Genomic DNA, 17,061 nt, shown 5'->3' on the forward strand with positions numbered 1-17,061 from the left:
TCAGAAAACATGACCTTATGAGGGAAGACTGAAAGAATTGGGCTTGTTTAGTTTAGAAAAGAGAAGACTGAAAGGGGACATGATAGCAGTTTTCAAGTACCTAAAAGGATGTTACAAGGAGAAGGGAAAAAAATTGTTCTCCTTAACCTCTGATGATAGGGCAAGAAGCAATGGGCTTAAATTGCAGAAAGGGAGGTTTAGATTAAGAAAAAACTTCACAACTGTCAGGGTGGTTAAGCACAGGAATAAATTACCTAGAGAGGTTGTGGAATCTCCAACGTTGGAGATATTTAAAAGCAGGTTAGATAAAAATCTATAAGGGATGATCTAGAATTCCAGATGGTGCTTGGCTCTGCTGAGAGTGCAGGGGACTGGACTTGATGACCTCTCAAGATTCCTTCCAGTTCTAGTAGTCTACGATTCTACAGAAACAGGCGCATAAGAACTTAGAGGGTTTTCCCCCAAGCTCTTTCAAAAGGCTTTTACTCAGATAACTACGGAACCCCTCTGGACCCATTATGCACTGAAATTTTAAATCTGGATATATTTTAAAATAGTTTCTGGCAGATCAGATTAAACAGAGTTTGCCTGGCCAATATTTTAACTGAACAAGGCCCTGTTTATATGAACATCCTTTAGAATATACAACAAGTATTCAACATCAGCGGTCTAAGCCTCTTTGCATTACAATAGTTAAAATCAGTATAGAAGGTCCAGCATGATGCTATCTTTTATACCAGTAATTTTAAAATTATAACGGTACCATCACGATCATGCAGCTTTCTTGTACTAATTTGCCTCTTGTTTATTTAAGTAGATGAGAAAGAGAAGAGAATGTAATTTTAATAATTAAACAATGGGATTTTTACAAATAATTCAACCCCAGAACATGGCACTGTCCACAGACAGGAATTACCTTATTTCACAGAGCTTCCTCCCCCCCTCACCCCCTTCGGATGGCCAGAGACTCTGACCTCTGGCCCCTCCTGGATGTGAGGGCTGAGGGAACAGCTGTGGCCCTAGGTAACAGAGACTGTCTGACTTGATGAACGATCTACCACCCACCCCTAAAACATAGTTCAATCCATGGGCACATGGGTATAATAGGTTAACTCTTCCCAAACAACCGTCCCACACTGTTGGAGCGCATCGCTGCTGAATGGATGTCTGGGCCATGGCCTTGCCCACACTCTGCTCCCACGCCCCACTCCTGCTCATCCTCTCCCCCCCGCCTCCAAAGGTCCCACCGTCACTCCACTCCTTCCATGTGGGGGCCTTGGCAGAGGAAGCAGGCACATGTGAGCGGTTGAGCAGACGGTCAGCTGGCAAGGAGAATCCTTGAGGGGAGGGGGCGAAGAGACATACACAAGTGGGGAGGTTTCTGGGGAAGGGGTGAAAAGGTGAGAAAGCAGCCTGGAGAGCCTCAGGGAAAGGGCCAGGCAGCTAGGGGGCTTCAGGAGAAGGGGACAGGTGTATCAGAGGCTGGAGCATGGATGGGGTTCAGAGGGAGAAAAGTCTGAGCAGAGGCAGGTCTTGGGGTAGAGCTAGGCACTCCCAGCCTCCCCAAAAGGAGAAATCACATGCTGCTCATGGTCCAATCAGGCCTAAAGAAGCCACTGCTTGATGCTAAAGACCTTGCAGTACAGGCCGAACCTCTCTAGTCTGGCACCCTCAGGAGCTGACTGGTGCTGAATCAGAGAATTTGCTGAATCACAGGAGGTTAACATTGTCTAGCAGCATTGCCAACATTTCCACTGCTTCCTGGCTCTCAGAAGATATTTTGGGGTAAATTAGAGCTAAAGAACAGCACAGAACACTAACTGGCAGCTGTAAACAAAAATTATGGGACTGTAGGAAACTCGGCCACACCCATGATAAGTGGACATCCGGCTAATTCAAATTATGCCGGACCATGGATGTTGCAAGATCAGAGAGAGTGGGACTAGGGAGGTTCAACCAGTACTTCCTAGTGGCCATGGAAGCAAGCAAATTAAGAAAACAGGAGAACAGTAACAGTCACCAATACCATCAGCTATACTGCCAGTATCCTGAATTCCTCAAGCCAGGCATAGTACTGGGACAGCACTTTTCCACTGATGGATGAAGCCCTGCTGTTGTCCAAGGCCAGGGACAGTACTGCTATGATCATCTTAATGCAACATCAGATACCCAAATAATATTCCCTTCCCACCTTCTAGAAGCTTTCAGGGTGAATGGAAACAGTCTGAAATTGTGCAGGTCCTTCCTTTCAGACCAGTGCCAGAGGAAACATGGAAGTCACTCCCACATGAGATAAATGACGATAGACTTCACCATTTTCACTACTGAATGCAGAACCCATTCATTACTTCAACTTAGCTTTCCTTCACACATGCAAAATAAACAAAGTAAGAAAAAGTTCTATAAAAAAGTTCTTCTGGGAATGGAAGAAAAAAAAAGGAGATTGCTATTCCAATTTCTATTTTTGAACACTTGGGAAGCATTTAGATACTATATGATATGGGCAACATAAATAGATTGATGGATACAAACATCACAAGGCAGTTTCCTAAATCTGTTTTTTATTATCTATAGGTTCTAGCATATGCCACAGATTTGGGACCACTCGGTTCATGCCTTGATCCTGTCACTGCTTCACTGTGTCCTTATCAAATTGCTTAAAATTAATTTGATATAGCAGAGCGCTTATTTCGAATTTGGTAAACCTCATTCCACGAGGAACACCACCAAATTCGAAATAGCTAAATCGAAATAAGCACTGTGTAGACTCTCCTGCTCCTGCCCCAGAAACCTTAAAGGGGTAGACTCTGGCCACAGTGCCTGTGCCAGCTGCAAGCCTGCCAGCCCAGAGCCAGCAGTCCGTACACCTGGCGCAGCATGAGCCAGCAACCCACTGGCACCCAGCCCTCCACCACTCCCCAGAAGCAAGCTGGAAGCTCCCAGGAGCCTGCCAGGGGCCACAAAAGGCAGGCGCCTTCCTGGTCTAGTGCGGAGATCGTGGACTGCACTGAGGTTTGGGAGGAGGCCTCCAATGTCCACGATTTCCACATTAGACACAAGAACGCAGCTGTCTACAGGCGGATGGCTGACAGCCTGGCCACCAAAGGCCACATGCGCACCCAGGAGCAGGTGCGCATGAAAATCAAAGAGCTGCGGCAGGCCTATGCCAGGGCCTCAGGGGACAGCTCCCAACCAGGGGCTGACCCAGACCCCTGCCCCAATTACGATGCCCTGGACCGCATCCTGGGCGGTCAGACCGTCCGTGCCCCCCAGGTGGTCATCAACCCTGGGGCAGAGGGCCCTGCCCATGACACAGAGGAGGAGGAGGGGGAGGAGAACGATGATGACGATAGCCAGGAGCTGCAGGAGCCTGGAGGGAGCGTGCCCTGCACCCAGGATCCCCGAACAGACCCAGCAAGCCTGTCACCTGTGTCATCCGAGGCTGGGGAGGCCTTGACATGTGAGTGCCGTCACTGTCCCCTTATGCAGGGCGGGGCAGTGGGGGGGGGGGGGAAGAGGGAGACCAGGGGCCTTGCTGACCATGGAGCACGCAGCAATCTGTGCATGTGCTGTGCCACCCTGGGCACGTGGCCCCGGCCGGCTGCCACATGGGTGCCCTGGCCTGTTACCCACTCGCGTGTATGTATGAAGGCACATGACGTGCTCCTGACCCCGGGGAGGGACACTGCATGATGCCCTCCCTCCATGAGCCCCCTCTACACAGAGGCAGGGCAATCTCCCCTCCCCCCCACCCCTAGATATAGCACAGGGACATAGGGGCAGTCCTGGGCCAGCCCACATTCCCGGGGATAGCAGGACATGCCGAACATGGCCTGTATGCAAGCGCATCGGCTCCGATGGTGCGGAGACCTAACGTCCTCGCAGTGCAGAGGAGGGCTGGGCTTCACCCATTGTGTGCCCAGGGAGAACTGACCACTTCTCTTGTTTCTCCACTGCTGCAGCACCTGCGAGTGCAGGGCGCACCACCATGCCCAGGACAGCCTCCCTCACCCGGGCTAGCAGGCTGACCCAGAATGAGGAGTACCACCAGCGGCAGCACCTGGGGATCCTGCACCCTCGACCACTGGGTGCATGAAGACCTGCAGCTGCGGCGGGACAGCTGGCGGGAGCTGCTTGCCCAGGGCTATGCCATCTTCCACCACCTACAGAATCTGGTGCAGAGATTGCTGCCTCCTGCTGCTCCAGCTGCAGCCCTTGCCCGAGCTGCTGCCCCTCCTCCCACTCCTGCTCCCCCCCCCGCTTCTTCCTCCCCCCTCTACCCGCCCCACCCTCCATACCCGCTCCCCGCCAGGGACGCCAAGGCCCCCGCACCCGCAGTGCTGGGAGACTGGTGGACCAGCAAGACCCCCCAACACTGAGCTTCTCCTCCCTCTTTCTCCCCTCTCCTCCCCCATCCAGCTCTCACCTCCCAGGTTTACCCCTTCCCTCGTCCCCCCTCCCCTCTCCAGGCCTCATTCCCCTCCCAGCCCACTTTTGTTCAATGAACAGAGTTTGTTTTTGTCAACACATGTGTCTTTATTTAATGGGAAGGGGAGTTAAGTAGGGGTCAGTGAAAAGATGTGAAGGTGAAATGAGGCACAAGCCCCCAGTGGGGCACACCAGGGAGACTTTAGTCCTCCTCTGGGTGGAAGCTCTCCTGGATACCGACAGCCCCCCGATGGGCCTCTCGTCTGGCAGCCATGCGTGGCTGCATGTACAGGCCAGCCAAGTGGTCAGCCTCTGCCATCTAGCCTGGCAGGGAAGCCTCCCCCTTCCTCTCTCACAAATTATGCAGCACACAACATGCTGCCACCACGTGCGGAATATTCCACTTGGACAGGTCCAGGTGGGTGAGGAGAAATCTAAAAAAGGCCTTCAACCATCCAAATGCCCCCTCCACCATGATGCGGGCCCTGCTGAGCTTGGCATTAAAGGCCTGTTGGGAGGGGTTGAGGTGTCCCATTTAGGACTTCATCATCCAGGACTGTGGGGGGTAGGCCGCATCCCTCACTAGGCACACAGGTACTTCCACATCCCCAACCTTGATGTGGCGGTTGAGGGAGAAAGTCTCGGCGTGCAGCCTTTGGCACACAGAGGAGTTGCAGTAAACCTGTGCATCGTGTGCTTTGCCAGACCAGCCCACGTTAATGTCTACAAACTGGCCCCGGTGGTCAGAGACAGCCTGCAGGATGACCGAGAAGTATCCCTTCCAGCTGATGTAGAGGGAGGCCGGGTGGTCCAGGGCATGGATGGGGATGTCCGTCCCGTCAATTGCCCCCCCGCAGTTGGGGAAGCCCAGGGCGCCAAACCCCTCGATCATTGCGTCCACGTCAATGAGGCTGATGACTTTGTGGAGCAGCACTCTGTTGATGGCCTTGACCACCTGCAGAGGGACACACAATGCCACTGAGTCACTGGGGTGCCAGGGTGGCTGAGAGTGCTCCTTCCCCACCACTGCCCTGCACCCCCACTCCCAGGAGCAATGCCCCCTGCAATTCTGGCCACTGAGGGGACTTGCACCACCTTCCCCCCTTTTCTCTGGGGCAGCCCATCACCTCCTTGCCACTCACCCTCCCCCACCCAGGCAGAGGCCGGAGACTGTCATACCTGCATGAGCACTGCTCCGATGTTGGATCTCCCCACGCCGAACTGGTTTGCCATGGATCGATAGCTATCCAGCATGGAGAGCTTCCATAGGGCGATGGCCACACGCTTGTGGAGGGGAATGGCGGGCCTCATGTGCATGCCCCATCGCTGCAGAGCAGGGGCAAGCCACTTACAGAGCTCGAAGAAGGTGTCCTTCATGCTGAAGATCTGGTTCCACTGTTGGTCTCCCCAGCACTCCAGGATGATGTGGTCCTACCAGTTGCTGCTGGTGTCCAGATGCCAGATGCAGCGGAGCACACTGGCATCTAGGAGCTGCAGCTGCTCCTCCCCATCCCCCCAGGAGGGTCCGGAGGATGGCGTGGGGGTTGGGCTGCAGTAGATGCTGCAAGGCAGCACAGCCAGGCATGCAGTAACACGTCCAAAATGAGCACCAGAGTGCCCAGGGGCAGTTCCAGCTCCATGGTGCCAAATGCTGTAGTGTCCCGAGTCAGGGCAACCAAAGCAGGCGGAGACAAAAATGCTTTGCTGTCCCTCAGCGAGGTAAGCAAGCAAGCACGGAAAGCTGAGAACCAGCTGTCCAGGGGGTCCCTTTAAGCACAAGCTTCAGATAGCCTCAGGCAGCAGCCACACAAAGTAACTCCTGACCTGATGCCCTGCTGGAACCGGTTTCACCTGCCCTTAAATGCGATTCAGCATCCAATCAGTGTAGACGCGCTATTTCGAAATAGCAAAATACTATTTCGAAATGCATTTTGTATGTATTTTAGATCAGATCTTTCAAAATAACATTGTAGTATAGACATACATTTCACTGCAGCCAGGATCTAACTCAGGGTATGTGATTTTTACCATTAATTTCAGTGGGGCTAATTTTAGCTTTGTGTTTTATCTTTCTTTTCTATAAAATGGTGATAATATCACTTATTCATCTTTTGCAAAGTGCTTTGAGAGCTTCAGATTAAAACAGTGATATGAATGCAAATAATTATTATTATTTAGGAGGGAGGGAGTGTCTCAAAGGATTAGTAACAGGCTATTAAACATTTCACATACAGGATGCTGGTTTGATTCCAAGCCAGACTGAGAGTGACACATTTTATTTTTTTTTTACATTCCCATATATATAAAAACTCTCCAATGTTAGGATCTTATATGCTAAATGACAGAGGCATATTTCAATTACCGAGTTACTCCAAACCCTTCTAATGCTGGGCTTGTGTATAGGTCCCTAACTGCAACTTAGTATAATGGTTGCACTATAAAAAGCCGTGTTTGGAAGTGTTGGACTCCACAGAATTGCTTTGCATAACACTCTGACATAACTTATCTTTAAAATGTCAAAGAATTAAAAAAACAAAAAACAAATAAAATTTCAGCTTGAAGCCTGAAGGGGTTTTTAAAATAGCTTCTGTCCTAATTGCGAGATCAGATTTCCCTGTTTCCATGTTCAAAGTATCTTAAAATGCTAGTTTCTTGGCAAGATCTATTTAAATATTTTCACTGTACCTCAGGTCTGATACTTTCTGCAGCTCCCCAGAAAGTGGGAAGCAGAGGAGAAACACAACTAACTGAAGTATGGGGCCACGTTGGAATGGCATGTGAACCAAGGACTGCAGGCTGAATTATGCTTTCTAAAAATTTACTGAAAAAGGGTGAAAAGTTGACTTCTAGCTGCAGCTCTGGTGATTTAGGGAAGCTCATTATGAGGATTCAGAATATAGTTTGGCAGAGGCAGTTACATGAAGACAATATTCAGATCAAGCAAAGTTTTAACCCTAAGAGACTTACTAATCATATTGCCTCAAATTGTCAGCTTCAAAGGAGTAATACAGATTTACACTGCTAGGGTTCTGGCCAAAAGCATTTTACACCTTTACAGGCAGTCCCCGGGTTACGTACAAGATAGGGACTATAGGTTTGTTCTTAAGTTGAATTTGTATGTAAGTCGGAACTGGCTCCAGATTCAGCCGCTGCTGCTGAAACTGACCAGGGACTGACTACAGGAAGCTGGAGGCAGAATTGCTCTGCCCCCAGCTTCCTGGAATCAGCCACTGATCAGTTTCAACAGCGGCTGAATCTTGAGCCTGGGACAGAACAGCTGGGCTGCCAGGTAGGTCCCTGCAGGACCAACCTGGCAGCACCCCAGCTGCTCTACCCCAGGGTCCACGACAAAAGCCTGGTCTGCTGGGGGGGGGGGGCCCGCACTAGCTGCCCCCCCCCCCCCAGCAGACCAGGGACACGGGGAGCAAAGCCGCAGCGGCTTTGCTCCCGGTGTCCCTGGTCTGCCAGCAGACCAGGGGCACCCGAAGCAGCTTTTCTCGCCCCAGAGGTTGAGGTGGCGGGACCGCTGCACTCTGGGCGGTCCCACTGCCTGCGAGCTCCGGGGTGAGAAAGTCCCGTTCGTAAGTGCGGATCCGCCGTAAGTCGGATCCGCGTAACTCGGGGACTGCCTGTATTAGGGTTGGCAACTTTGCAATGGAAAAGGGGACAAGAGACTATGTGGCAAGGAAGTCACTGCTTTCTTCCACATACAGCGTGTCGATAATAGAGCTCAGGATTGGCACAGAAATGAGTAACAAAGTCTCACCACATCATTTTTTTTCTAAATAATACCTGCCATTTCATGCAATCTGGTGCATCCCAATTGCTAGGCATAATTACTTTTAATAAAAAAAAAAATCAATGTATTCCCAGCTCATGGAGAAGGGAAGCTAATGTTTGGGGTTTTTTCACACTCTCTAAAACTCTATATAAATTCATCTAAATTAATCAAACTTTCCAAGAGGATGCTAAGGAGCAAGAAAGAGCAATTGTTATTGCTCCATTGAAAGGTCTGGAAAGGGCTCATCTACTATGGGGGTAGGGTGACATAATCAAAGCAGACAGAGGATTTGCAGGAGAAGTCAGAGGGTGATTCTTCAGCTTTCTGATGCAGGACTGTATTGTTATGGAGACAATGGCTTGACTTTAGGATTTGGAGGCTCCTCCAGTTACTCCCGATCTCCCTGTTTACATCAGGGAACATGCATCAGGAAAGAGAGCACCATAAAGAAGTCCAGAGATTTTTGCCAGATGAAAAGTAAGGGGCATCAAAGTAGGCATTACTGACCACAGTGCAGAGGATGGTGTGGGGAGGAGCTGTTTCCATTTCCTCTAATTAAAAAGTATTGCTTACCTTTAAATGGCTAACCAGGTTTTCTTCACTTCCTGGTCCAGGATCTGATTTACCCTGTTGTATCAGCAACCAGTTTCTGCTCCCTTGTCTCTCAACTGAGTAGTTACACAGCAACACAGGCCGTTAAGTTCCATTTCAATGACTGCGGGTCAGCAGCAGGTGACTCCATCCCTTTATTTATACTAATTTGTGGAACACCATTCCTATGGCCACTTGCAATAGCATGTCAGCAAAACATTGCTGAGGTAATGAAAACAAACACAGCTACAACAAAGAAATGAGCTCTGTTTAGATTTAAAACAAGGAACAGTACAGCTGAGCCACTGTCCCTTGACATTCAGCATTCCATCCTCGAGGGACAAAGTATGCAAACGGTCCAGTTACCAATTAGGGGAGGAAAAGAGAAGACGACAGGGAGCTAAATAATAACTGCTGATAGAACACAATGCCCTGACCAAGGTGTATACTTGTGTGAATTAACTTGGACACACTGGAGAGGAAGAATGGAGGTAAAGGCCCAAAGATTTCTAATATGAATTTGTGAATGGTCCATGCAAACAGAAAAGTGGAGAAATCAGGAACATTTGCTAGGGTTAAGAACCCCAGAGGAAGGAATCTTAGGGTACATCTACACTACAGCGCTAATTCGAACTAACTTAGTTCGAATTAGTTAATTCAAACTAAGCCAATTCGAACTAACGCGTCTAGAACTAAAAACTAGCTCGAATTAGCGTTTTGCTAATTCGAACTAGCATGTCCACATTGAGTGGACCCTGAACAGGGCTTAAGGATGGCCGGAAGCAGTGCCGGCAGGGCATCAGAGGAGGACTTAGAGCGTGGAGCTGCTGTCTCAGGCTAGCCGAGGGCTGCGCTTAAAGGGACCCGACCCCCACCCCGGACAGACAGTTCTCAGGGGTGCCCCGCTTGAAAACCAGTCCTGGCTTGGAGTGCCCGGACTGCCCACACTGGGTACATCACACCACTCGGCCATCAGCCCGGCTGCACTTGCTGCAGGCTGCCATCTGGGGAGAGGGAGCAATTGGGGGGCTGCAGGACAGCTTCCACCCCCAGAAGCCCGCAGAGCCAGCCCAGTCCTCCCCATCGGGGGCTCGTACCCCATTCCCCCCTCACCTCCTTCCACTTACCCTTCCCTAGCCCCTTTTCTTGATGTACAAAATAAAGGACAATTGTGGTCAAAAATGGAATCTGTCTTTATTGAACAAAACTGGGGGAGACTGGGAAAAGGAGGTGGGAGAGGGGAAGAGAAAGGCTGGGAGAGGGGAGGGCAACTAAAATGATCAGGGGTTGGGAACAGGTCCCAGATGAAGAGAGGCTACAGAGACTGGGACTTCTCAGCTTAGAAAAGAGGAGATGGAGGGGGGACAGGATAGAGGTCTCTAAAAGCAGGGGTTGGGTGGAGAGGGTGCATACAGAAAAGTTCTTCATTAGTTCCCATAAAGAAGGACTAGAGGACACCAAAGGAAAGGAATGGGTAGCAGGCTTCAAATTAGTAAGAGAAAGTTGTTCTTGACAAAGCAAATAGTTAACCTGTGGAACTCCTTGCTGCAGGAGGCTGTGAAGGCTAGAACTATAACAGAGTTTAAAGAGACGTTAGATAAAGTCATGGAGGTTGGGTCCATGGAGTGCTATTAGCTAGGAGGTAGAAATGGTGTCCCTGGCCTCTGATTGTGGAAGGCTGGAGATGGATGGCACGAGACAAATGGCTTGGTCACTGTCTCTGGTCCATCCCCTCCAGGGTCCCCAGGGTTGGCCGCTGTCGGCAGACAGGCTACTGGGCTAGATGGACCTTTGGTCTGACCCAGGACGGCCATTGTAAGCTCAGGGCTCAGGGTCAGGGGTCTCAGTGGACCCCCTTGATTTTCATGCACACCTGCTCCTGGATGGCCAGGCTGGCAGCTCTCCTGCCCTAGATGGCCACTTTCCTGTGCCTAGTGCGGAGATCGTGGACGAGGTCCATGATGTCCGCACTAGCCCAGGAAGGTGCCCGCCTCTTGCGGTCCCGGGCAAGCTCCCGGGAGCCGCCAGCCTGGTCCCGGGAAGAGGGGGTGGGCTGGGGGACATCGGGTGGGTGGCTCTGTGCCGTGCCAGGTGCAGGGTCTGCTGGCTGGGTGCTGGCAGGCTTGCACCTGGCACGGGCACCGTAGCCAGCCCGTGACCCTTTAAGGAGTCCGGGGCCGGGAGGGGGGCATACAAGTTTCCCTGGTGTTGGCCGGAGTGGCCACCAGGGAAACCTGGGGAGGGCTAGCCTCCCACTAGTTCGAATTAAGGGGCTACACACCCCTTAATTCGAACTAGCTAGTTCGAACTAGGCTTAATCCTCGTAAAATGAGGTTTTCCTAGTTCGAACTAAGCGCTCCGCTAGTTCGATTTAAATTCGAACTAGCGGAGCGCTAGTGTAGCGCCTATGAATGTTAGTTCGAACTAACATCCGTTAGTTCGAACTAACATTGTAGTGTAGACATACCCTCTGAAAATCATTTGTGATCAGACTCTAATTCTTAACGTGTTCCTATAGAAGTCGATGGGAGTTTTGCCATCAGCTTCAGGGGGCCAGGATGCAAGTGCTTTAAAGGCTTGAGAAATAGGCTATATAAAATTAACATAAGAAATGTCAAAGTACATTTCATTCATCTTCTGGTGCACTATATTATCAGGCTGCTCTATCCCTTGATGCCTGGAGTTGGGATTTCTCAACTATGCTATGTAACCAGGTATCCACTCTATACAGGACTGGAAAGGGAGTTAAGATGGCCAGGTAGGCCCATTATAATCATAGGCTACACCTGGAGAAAGAGTCAGGGTGTAGCAAACTAACTCAGCTGGGCAGGAATAGGTAGGGCCTATAAAGGCAGGACAATAGCAACACACAGGGGCTGTTGCTGGGGAAAAGCAGTCACTCCCAGGGAAGAGGGGTTGGAGTTAAAGAGGGGAACCAGTCGGGATAGGAAGCAGCCCAGAGAAGGAGCAGTGAGGGCTGAAAGAGTAAAGCACAGAACTCCTGGGCTGATGGTCCCCTTAGCCCAAGTTCCCCTACCAGTCACTGAAAGGAGTGGCACCTGAGGCCATGACTAGGAAGAGTGTCTAAGGCTGCTGAAGGAAAGACTATGATATACTCCCAGAAGGCGGGGTGGGGGGTGAGAGATTGTTGACTGTCTTAGTGAGAGCTCATAAAGGAGACACTGTGGTCCCTGGGCTGAGAGAGGAGATGCAGACCTGAGAGAGGTGGAATGAGGGCAAGCAACCTCAAGAGCCACGCCCCAGCATGACCAGGAAGAGGTGCCAGACTAGTGGTGAGTGGTGCACCCCATTGCATGCTATCCTAAATTCCAGCGGCATTCACACAGAAGCATCCAACCTACCCAGAGTCATGCAGTTAAAGAGAAAGAAAATAGCCTCAGCTATCACTGTCCCAGATAGTGCTTAGGTTGGCAATACAAGGATTTCCACACTGCAAACAACTGAGTATGCAGGACAATGTGTGCTGCTCACAAACTATTCAGGTTGGGCCAGATTCTCAGCTGCTAATGAAGCTCCATGGAGCTATACTGATTTATACCACCTGAATTTTTTTTAGGTATTTATTTATGGCAAGTAGTTAGTTACCCAAAGCATCTGGTTTTGTCTCTGCTCTCTAAATACAACAGATATTTGCAAACCAAAGGAGTGTAATTGGGAATTTCAAAATTTACTCAGCAATAATTGCAATATTGCTTTACGATGCATAGAACAAACAAAATGAGCGCACTGATTCTTGTGTGATTCCCAACAACTCTGGTAGTAAAAGAATTAGGGAATAAACTTTAAGCACAAGCACATTACCACCATTTATGAACCCCTATAACACCTGTTTCGTAACCTAGTATGAAGTTGCACCAAAAGATTAAGTGATTTCTCAAGGTCACGTAGGGAGTCAGTGACAAAAACCAGCAACAGAACTCTGTCACCTGCTGTAACCACTGAGTTATACTCCACCCAAACCTGCCCATAAGGACCCAGAAGGGGGAGGACTGGTTACACTGAAAGGCCATGGCTGGCAGTTGGAAACAGGCATGTTGCCCAGGACAGCACCATGCAAGCCAATGGGACAAGTGAATGTAAGGCTGTGAAGCAGGCAGCATGAAGTTCTGTCTTCAGGCCTGGCCTTAGGCCAAGGCAAGCAAGGCACCTGCCTGCCCAGCCACTTGCTCGCTGCCCTGGCTGGGAGCTGCCTGGCCACGTGGCACAGCTGCTGTCTGCATTCCACCTTGGGCCCCGCAAACTTTTTGGCCGGGCCTATATGTCATCTTAGGGTGGTGGGATGTTTTTGCTCTCTTGGGTTGGGGTAAGTCTTAGCGAAGGAAGAGGTAAATGGGAGGGGTCTTGTTTCGTTCAGGAGACAGAGGGATGGATGGATGCCTGGTTCTAGTTTGGGGAACAGAAGTGGGAGGAGACTGAAAATAACTACATCAAAGTGCTCCAAGGCCTTGGAAACAATAAATCTGCACCTCAAAAAATTGCTACCGTGGATTTTTTCCGATGTGAACATACCTGAGCTGGATTTCATACTGCCCAGCCTGACAGGGCTGCACATTCCTCATGACCAGCGTGAAGATGTCCTCATTTTGCAGGATTTCACACCCTGCTCCCGGCATTATTTCCTGCCCGTCTTTAAACCAGTGAACTCTGGGGAAAGGGTCTCCAGCAATGGCACAGGAAATAAGGACATTCTGTCCAGGAGCTGCTATCACTGATCGTGGTTTGCTAATGAACCAGGGTTGGATACCGTCCTGAGGTTCTGCAGCACACAAACGGAAGAGCAATATGAGATTCAGAAAAAACAAACAAGAGAAATGGCCACACTTAATTGTGAGTGTCTAAACTACATACAAAGGAATTGCAGGTTCACAAGGAAATTCTGAACACTTGGTTGTATAATCTTGTAACCTGACAACACAGTTGGGCTTTCACCTGGCAAGAAACTCCTACTAACACCAATATTAAATCAGTGCTAGATCCTGTTATTGGTCAGATGTAGACCCATGGTACAAAGCAGCCCTCAATGGAGAGCTGAGGATTTTTCTATTGTGTATGGGGATATACTAGGAGTAGAGGTGGTGTCAGTTGAATGTGATTCACGGGGATGCTATAAGCTAGTGTAATAGATCTGCCGTGAGGCTGAATCCAGGGTCAGGCAGAGAAAGAAAGGCAGGCAAAGCTATCTTAATTGCAAACCCAGGTGTGCCAGTCACCATATCCAAGGATTAAGCCCCATAGTCTCCAAATCATTCAGAAATATTAATTTATAGATAGCTCCTAGGAAAGGGGTAACCTGCAGATAAACTGAGGCAGGGGAATTCAGCACAATGTTTGGAACTCCTCTCTGATTTGGGGTGTCCAAATTATGCCATCCTGGGCTTAATTTTCAAAAGTACTGAGCACCTACAACTCCAATTAACGTGAATGGGAGCTATCAATACCCTGTGCATCTGCATGATAGGCCCAACCCCATCAACTTGGGCCTCCAAAATCAGAGAGAAAAACTGAATGAAGATTTGACTTATCGGGGCCCAATGAAATAACCAAAACTGGATTGCTTGAAGACTCATGGTTGCTTCTCATATATTGAAGTCACATGACCATACTACATCTGTATATTTTTCTTTAAAAAGAGATGGTGCTGAGATCATCTAAAGCCCTATGAAATTAGTTTAGGGCAGAGGCTCCTCCCTCTACCCTGTACCTTGAACTACATTAAGGATGGGATTACGTCATACAGAAATTGCCTTCACAGACTTCATTTATGGGGTTGTTTTCAAATGGAAGATTCCAACTATTGCTCACACATTATTCATATGATGCTAAGAATAAAAGAAGCCAGCATGCATGGCTCCTGGGCCATTTTCCCGTATGCCTTGTGCTTTAATTAGAAAGAAAAAGAACATTAAATGGTTTACAGTAAGTCTATAGCTAAGAAAGCATTGACAATCAGGATCTGGTGTGGTATTTAACAGAATTCTTGCTTGGTCCTTAGCAATAGTGTGTGGGGATGAGGTTTTTAAACTGTAAGGTGAAATCCCATAAAAATGGAGAAGTTGCTTTGCTCAACATCTGCCTTAATCCAGACACACAGATCTGAGTGCTCATATTATCCACCCCAACATATCTTACATACACTATCTACTTTAAATAGATCCTCATCAAGCACACTGGAATGCTGTCCTCTGTGCTCTTCCTAATCTTGTAAGGTTCGGAGGCTTCAAGCTTCATACCTTGTACAGTCAAAGTGGCTTGGGTCTGAGTTTCCCCTAAGTTATTCCATGCTTCGCAGGTATATTTGCCTGTGTCCTCAGGGAATACCTCCTGGATGTATAGGCTGTACTCACTGCCCTTCTTTTCAAAGTGAAAATCTTCTGTCTCTTGGATTTCTTTTCCATTGTGCAGCCAGATAATTTCAGGAGGTGGGTTAGCTGATCAACACCAAAAAACAAAATGCATCAACACAACTGAAAAGAAAAGCAACCTCATTAGCGTCATAGGATCTCAGAAAAGGCCACTTTCAAGTATGCCATAAGTAGGCACACAAATCACACTGATTGCCCAATGAATGCTATGCCTTTTTGTGCTGGATCACAACTCATGAAACACTCTGAAAGACATTTGGTATAAACACAACTCAGCTTGTTGCATTTCCTTCCCTGCCACAGTTCCTTTTGTATTCACTACCATGTATATAGTATCAGCATATAAACAGAGTCCATTTGTAAAAATGAATCCGCATTTGCCTCTCCCAGATTCAAGTCCAAATTATCTATTAGGGTCACAATGGAAGTAATAAAAGATTGTGATTTCATGTAGGGAAGAACTGACAGAAGAAATTGTTACTTACTGGTACTATGGTTCTTTGAGATGTGGTGCAGATGTGTATTCTACTAAGGCTATATCTAGACGGCCACTTTTTTCAGCAAAAGGTACGCAAATTGCGCTGCACAATTTGCTTACCCTTTTCCAACAGTTTTGTCAGAAGAGGCTTTTCCAAAATGAGGCCCATCTACACCCTTCCTTTTGATTTGGGAACCAGAAAGAGCTGGGAAAAGAAGACCTGACCCCAGCATTTTGGAGGACCTTTCTCCACCGCTCATAGATCAATGGTTCCCAGCCTTTTTTATACTGCGAACCGGAAAACTCATTCAACAACTTTTGGTGGACTGCCACAGAAACATTTGCATATTTATTATGGTAATGAAATTATTTGCATATTTACATATTCATTGTGGTGATTAATTTTAAACAGTCAACTTACTTTACATTGCATCTGTACGTACACAATACATCTCATTGTGTGGATGGGAAGATAAAAATCATACACTGTGAAACAGATGGCATACTTTGCAAAATAGTTCTGGTTTTCACTCATTTTTGGAGAGAGGAAAAGGGGTACAGCAAGAAGGGCAGAAGAAGCGGGACTGTGGCCAAGAGGAAGAAAAAAAAAAGAGGAGGGAAAGAAAAGGGGGACCAAGCTGAGGAGAGGCTGGGCTGAAAACAGCAGGGAGCACACTCTGGCTCGGAGGGCTTATCTTCTCATCCCACCCCAGCTGCCTGGGTAGCGGCAGCCCTTGCTCAGCTCTGGCCACCCCACCAGGGGGGTCCTGAGCCAGCCCCAGGGCTCAGCACTGTCAGGCGGCCCTGCTCTGCCACGTGACCCAGCCGTCCTGGAGCAGCTCAGCTCTGCCAGGTGGGCAGGCCGCCCTTGGAACAGCCCCACCTTCTGGAGCAGACACCTGCCATGCCGCCCCATCAGCTGGGCTGTGTGGCTGCTGCGGAGCAGGGACCAGGGCCATGGTGAGAATGCCCAGTAGTGTCATAGAATCCTAGGGCTAGAAGAAACCTCGGGAGGTCATCAAGTCCAACCCCCTTCCAAAGCAGGACCAAGTCTAACTAAATCAACCCAGCCAGGGCTTTGTCAATCCGGGACTTAAGAACCTCTAGGGATGGAGATTCCACCACCTCCCTAGGGAACCCATTCCAGTGCTTCACCACCCTCCTAGGGAAATAGTTTTTCCTAATATCCAACCCACATCTCCCCCACTGTAACTTGAGACCATTGCTCCTCATTCTGCCATCTGTCACTACTGAGAACAGCCTCTCTCCATCCTCTTTGGAACCTCCCTTCAGGTAGTTAAAGGCTGCTATCAAATCCCCCCTCACTCTTCACTTCTGCAGACTAAACAAGCCCAAATCCCTCAGCCTTTCTTCACAAGTCATGTGCTCCAGCCCCCTAA

General features: G+C 49.1%; 1 protein-coding gene across 3 annotated transcripts in view; it reads right to left on the reverse strand.

Moving 5' to 3' along the window:
- MYLK (myosin light chain kinase) overlaps nt 1-17,061 on the reverse strand; it is a 332,061-nt gene that overhangs the window by 106,423 nt on the left and 208,577 nt on the right. For all 3 annotated transcript variants that reach the window (XM_006137678.5, XM_075933132.2, XM_006137677.5), the window contains 2 exons: nt 15,052-15,249; nt 13,331-13,577 (listed from right to left, as the gene is read on the reverse strand). In XM_006137678.5, the coding sequence (XP_006137740.3) occupies nt 13,331-13,577; nt 15,052-15,249 (445 nt within the window). The remainder of the gene's footprint in view (nt 1-13,330; nt 13,578-15,051; nt 15,250-17,061) is intronic.

This window comes from Pelodiscus sinensis, chromosome 7 (assembly GCF_052426305.1).
Source record: "Pelodiscus sinensis isolate ZL-2025 chromosome 7, ASM5242630v1, whole genome shotgun sequence".
Taxonomy (NCBI): Eukaryota; Metazoa; Chordata; order Testudines; family Trionychidae; genus Pelodiscus; species Pelodiscus sinensis.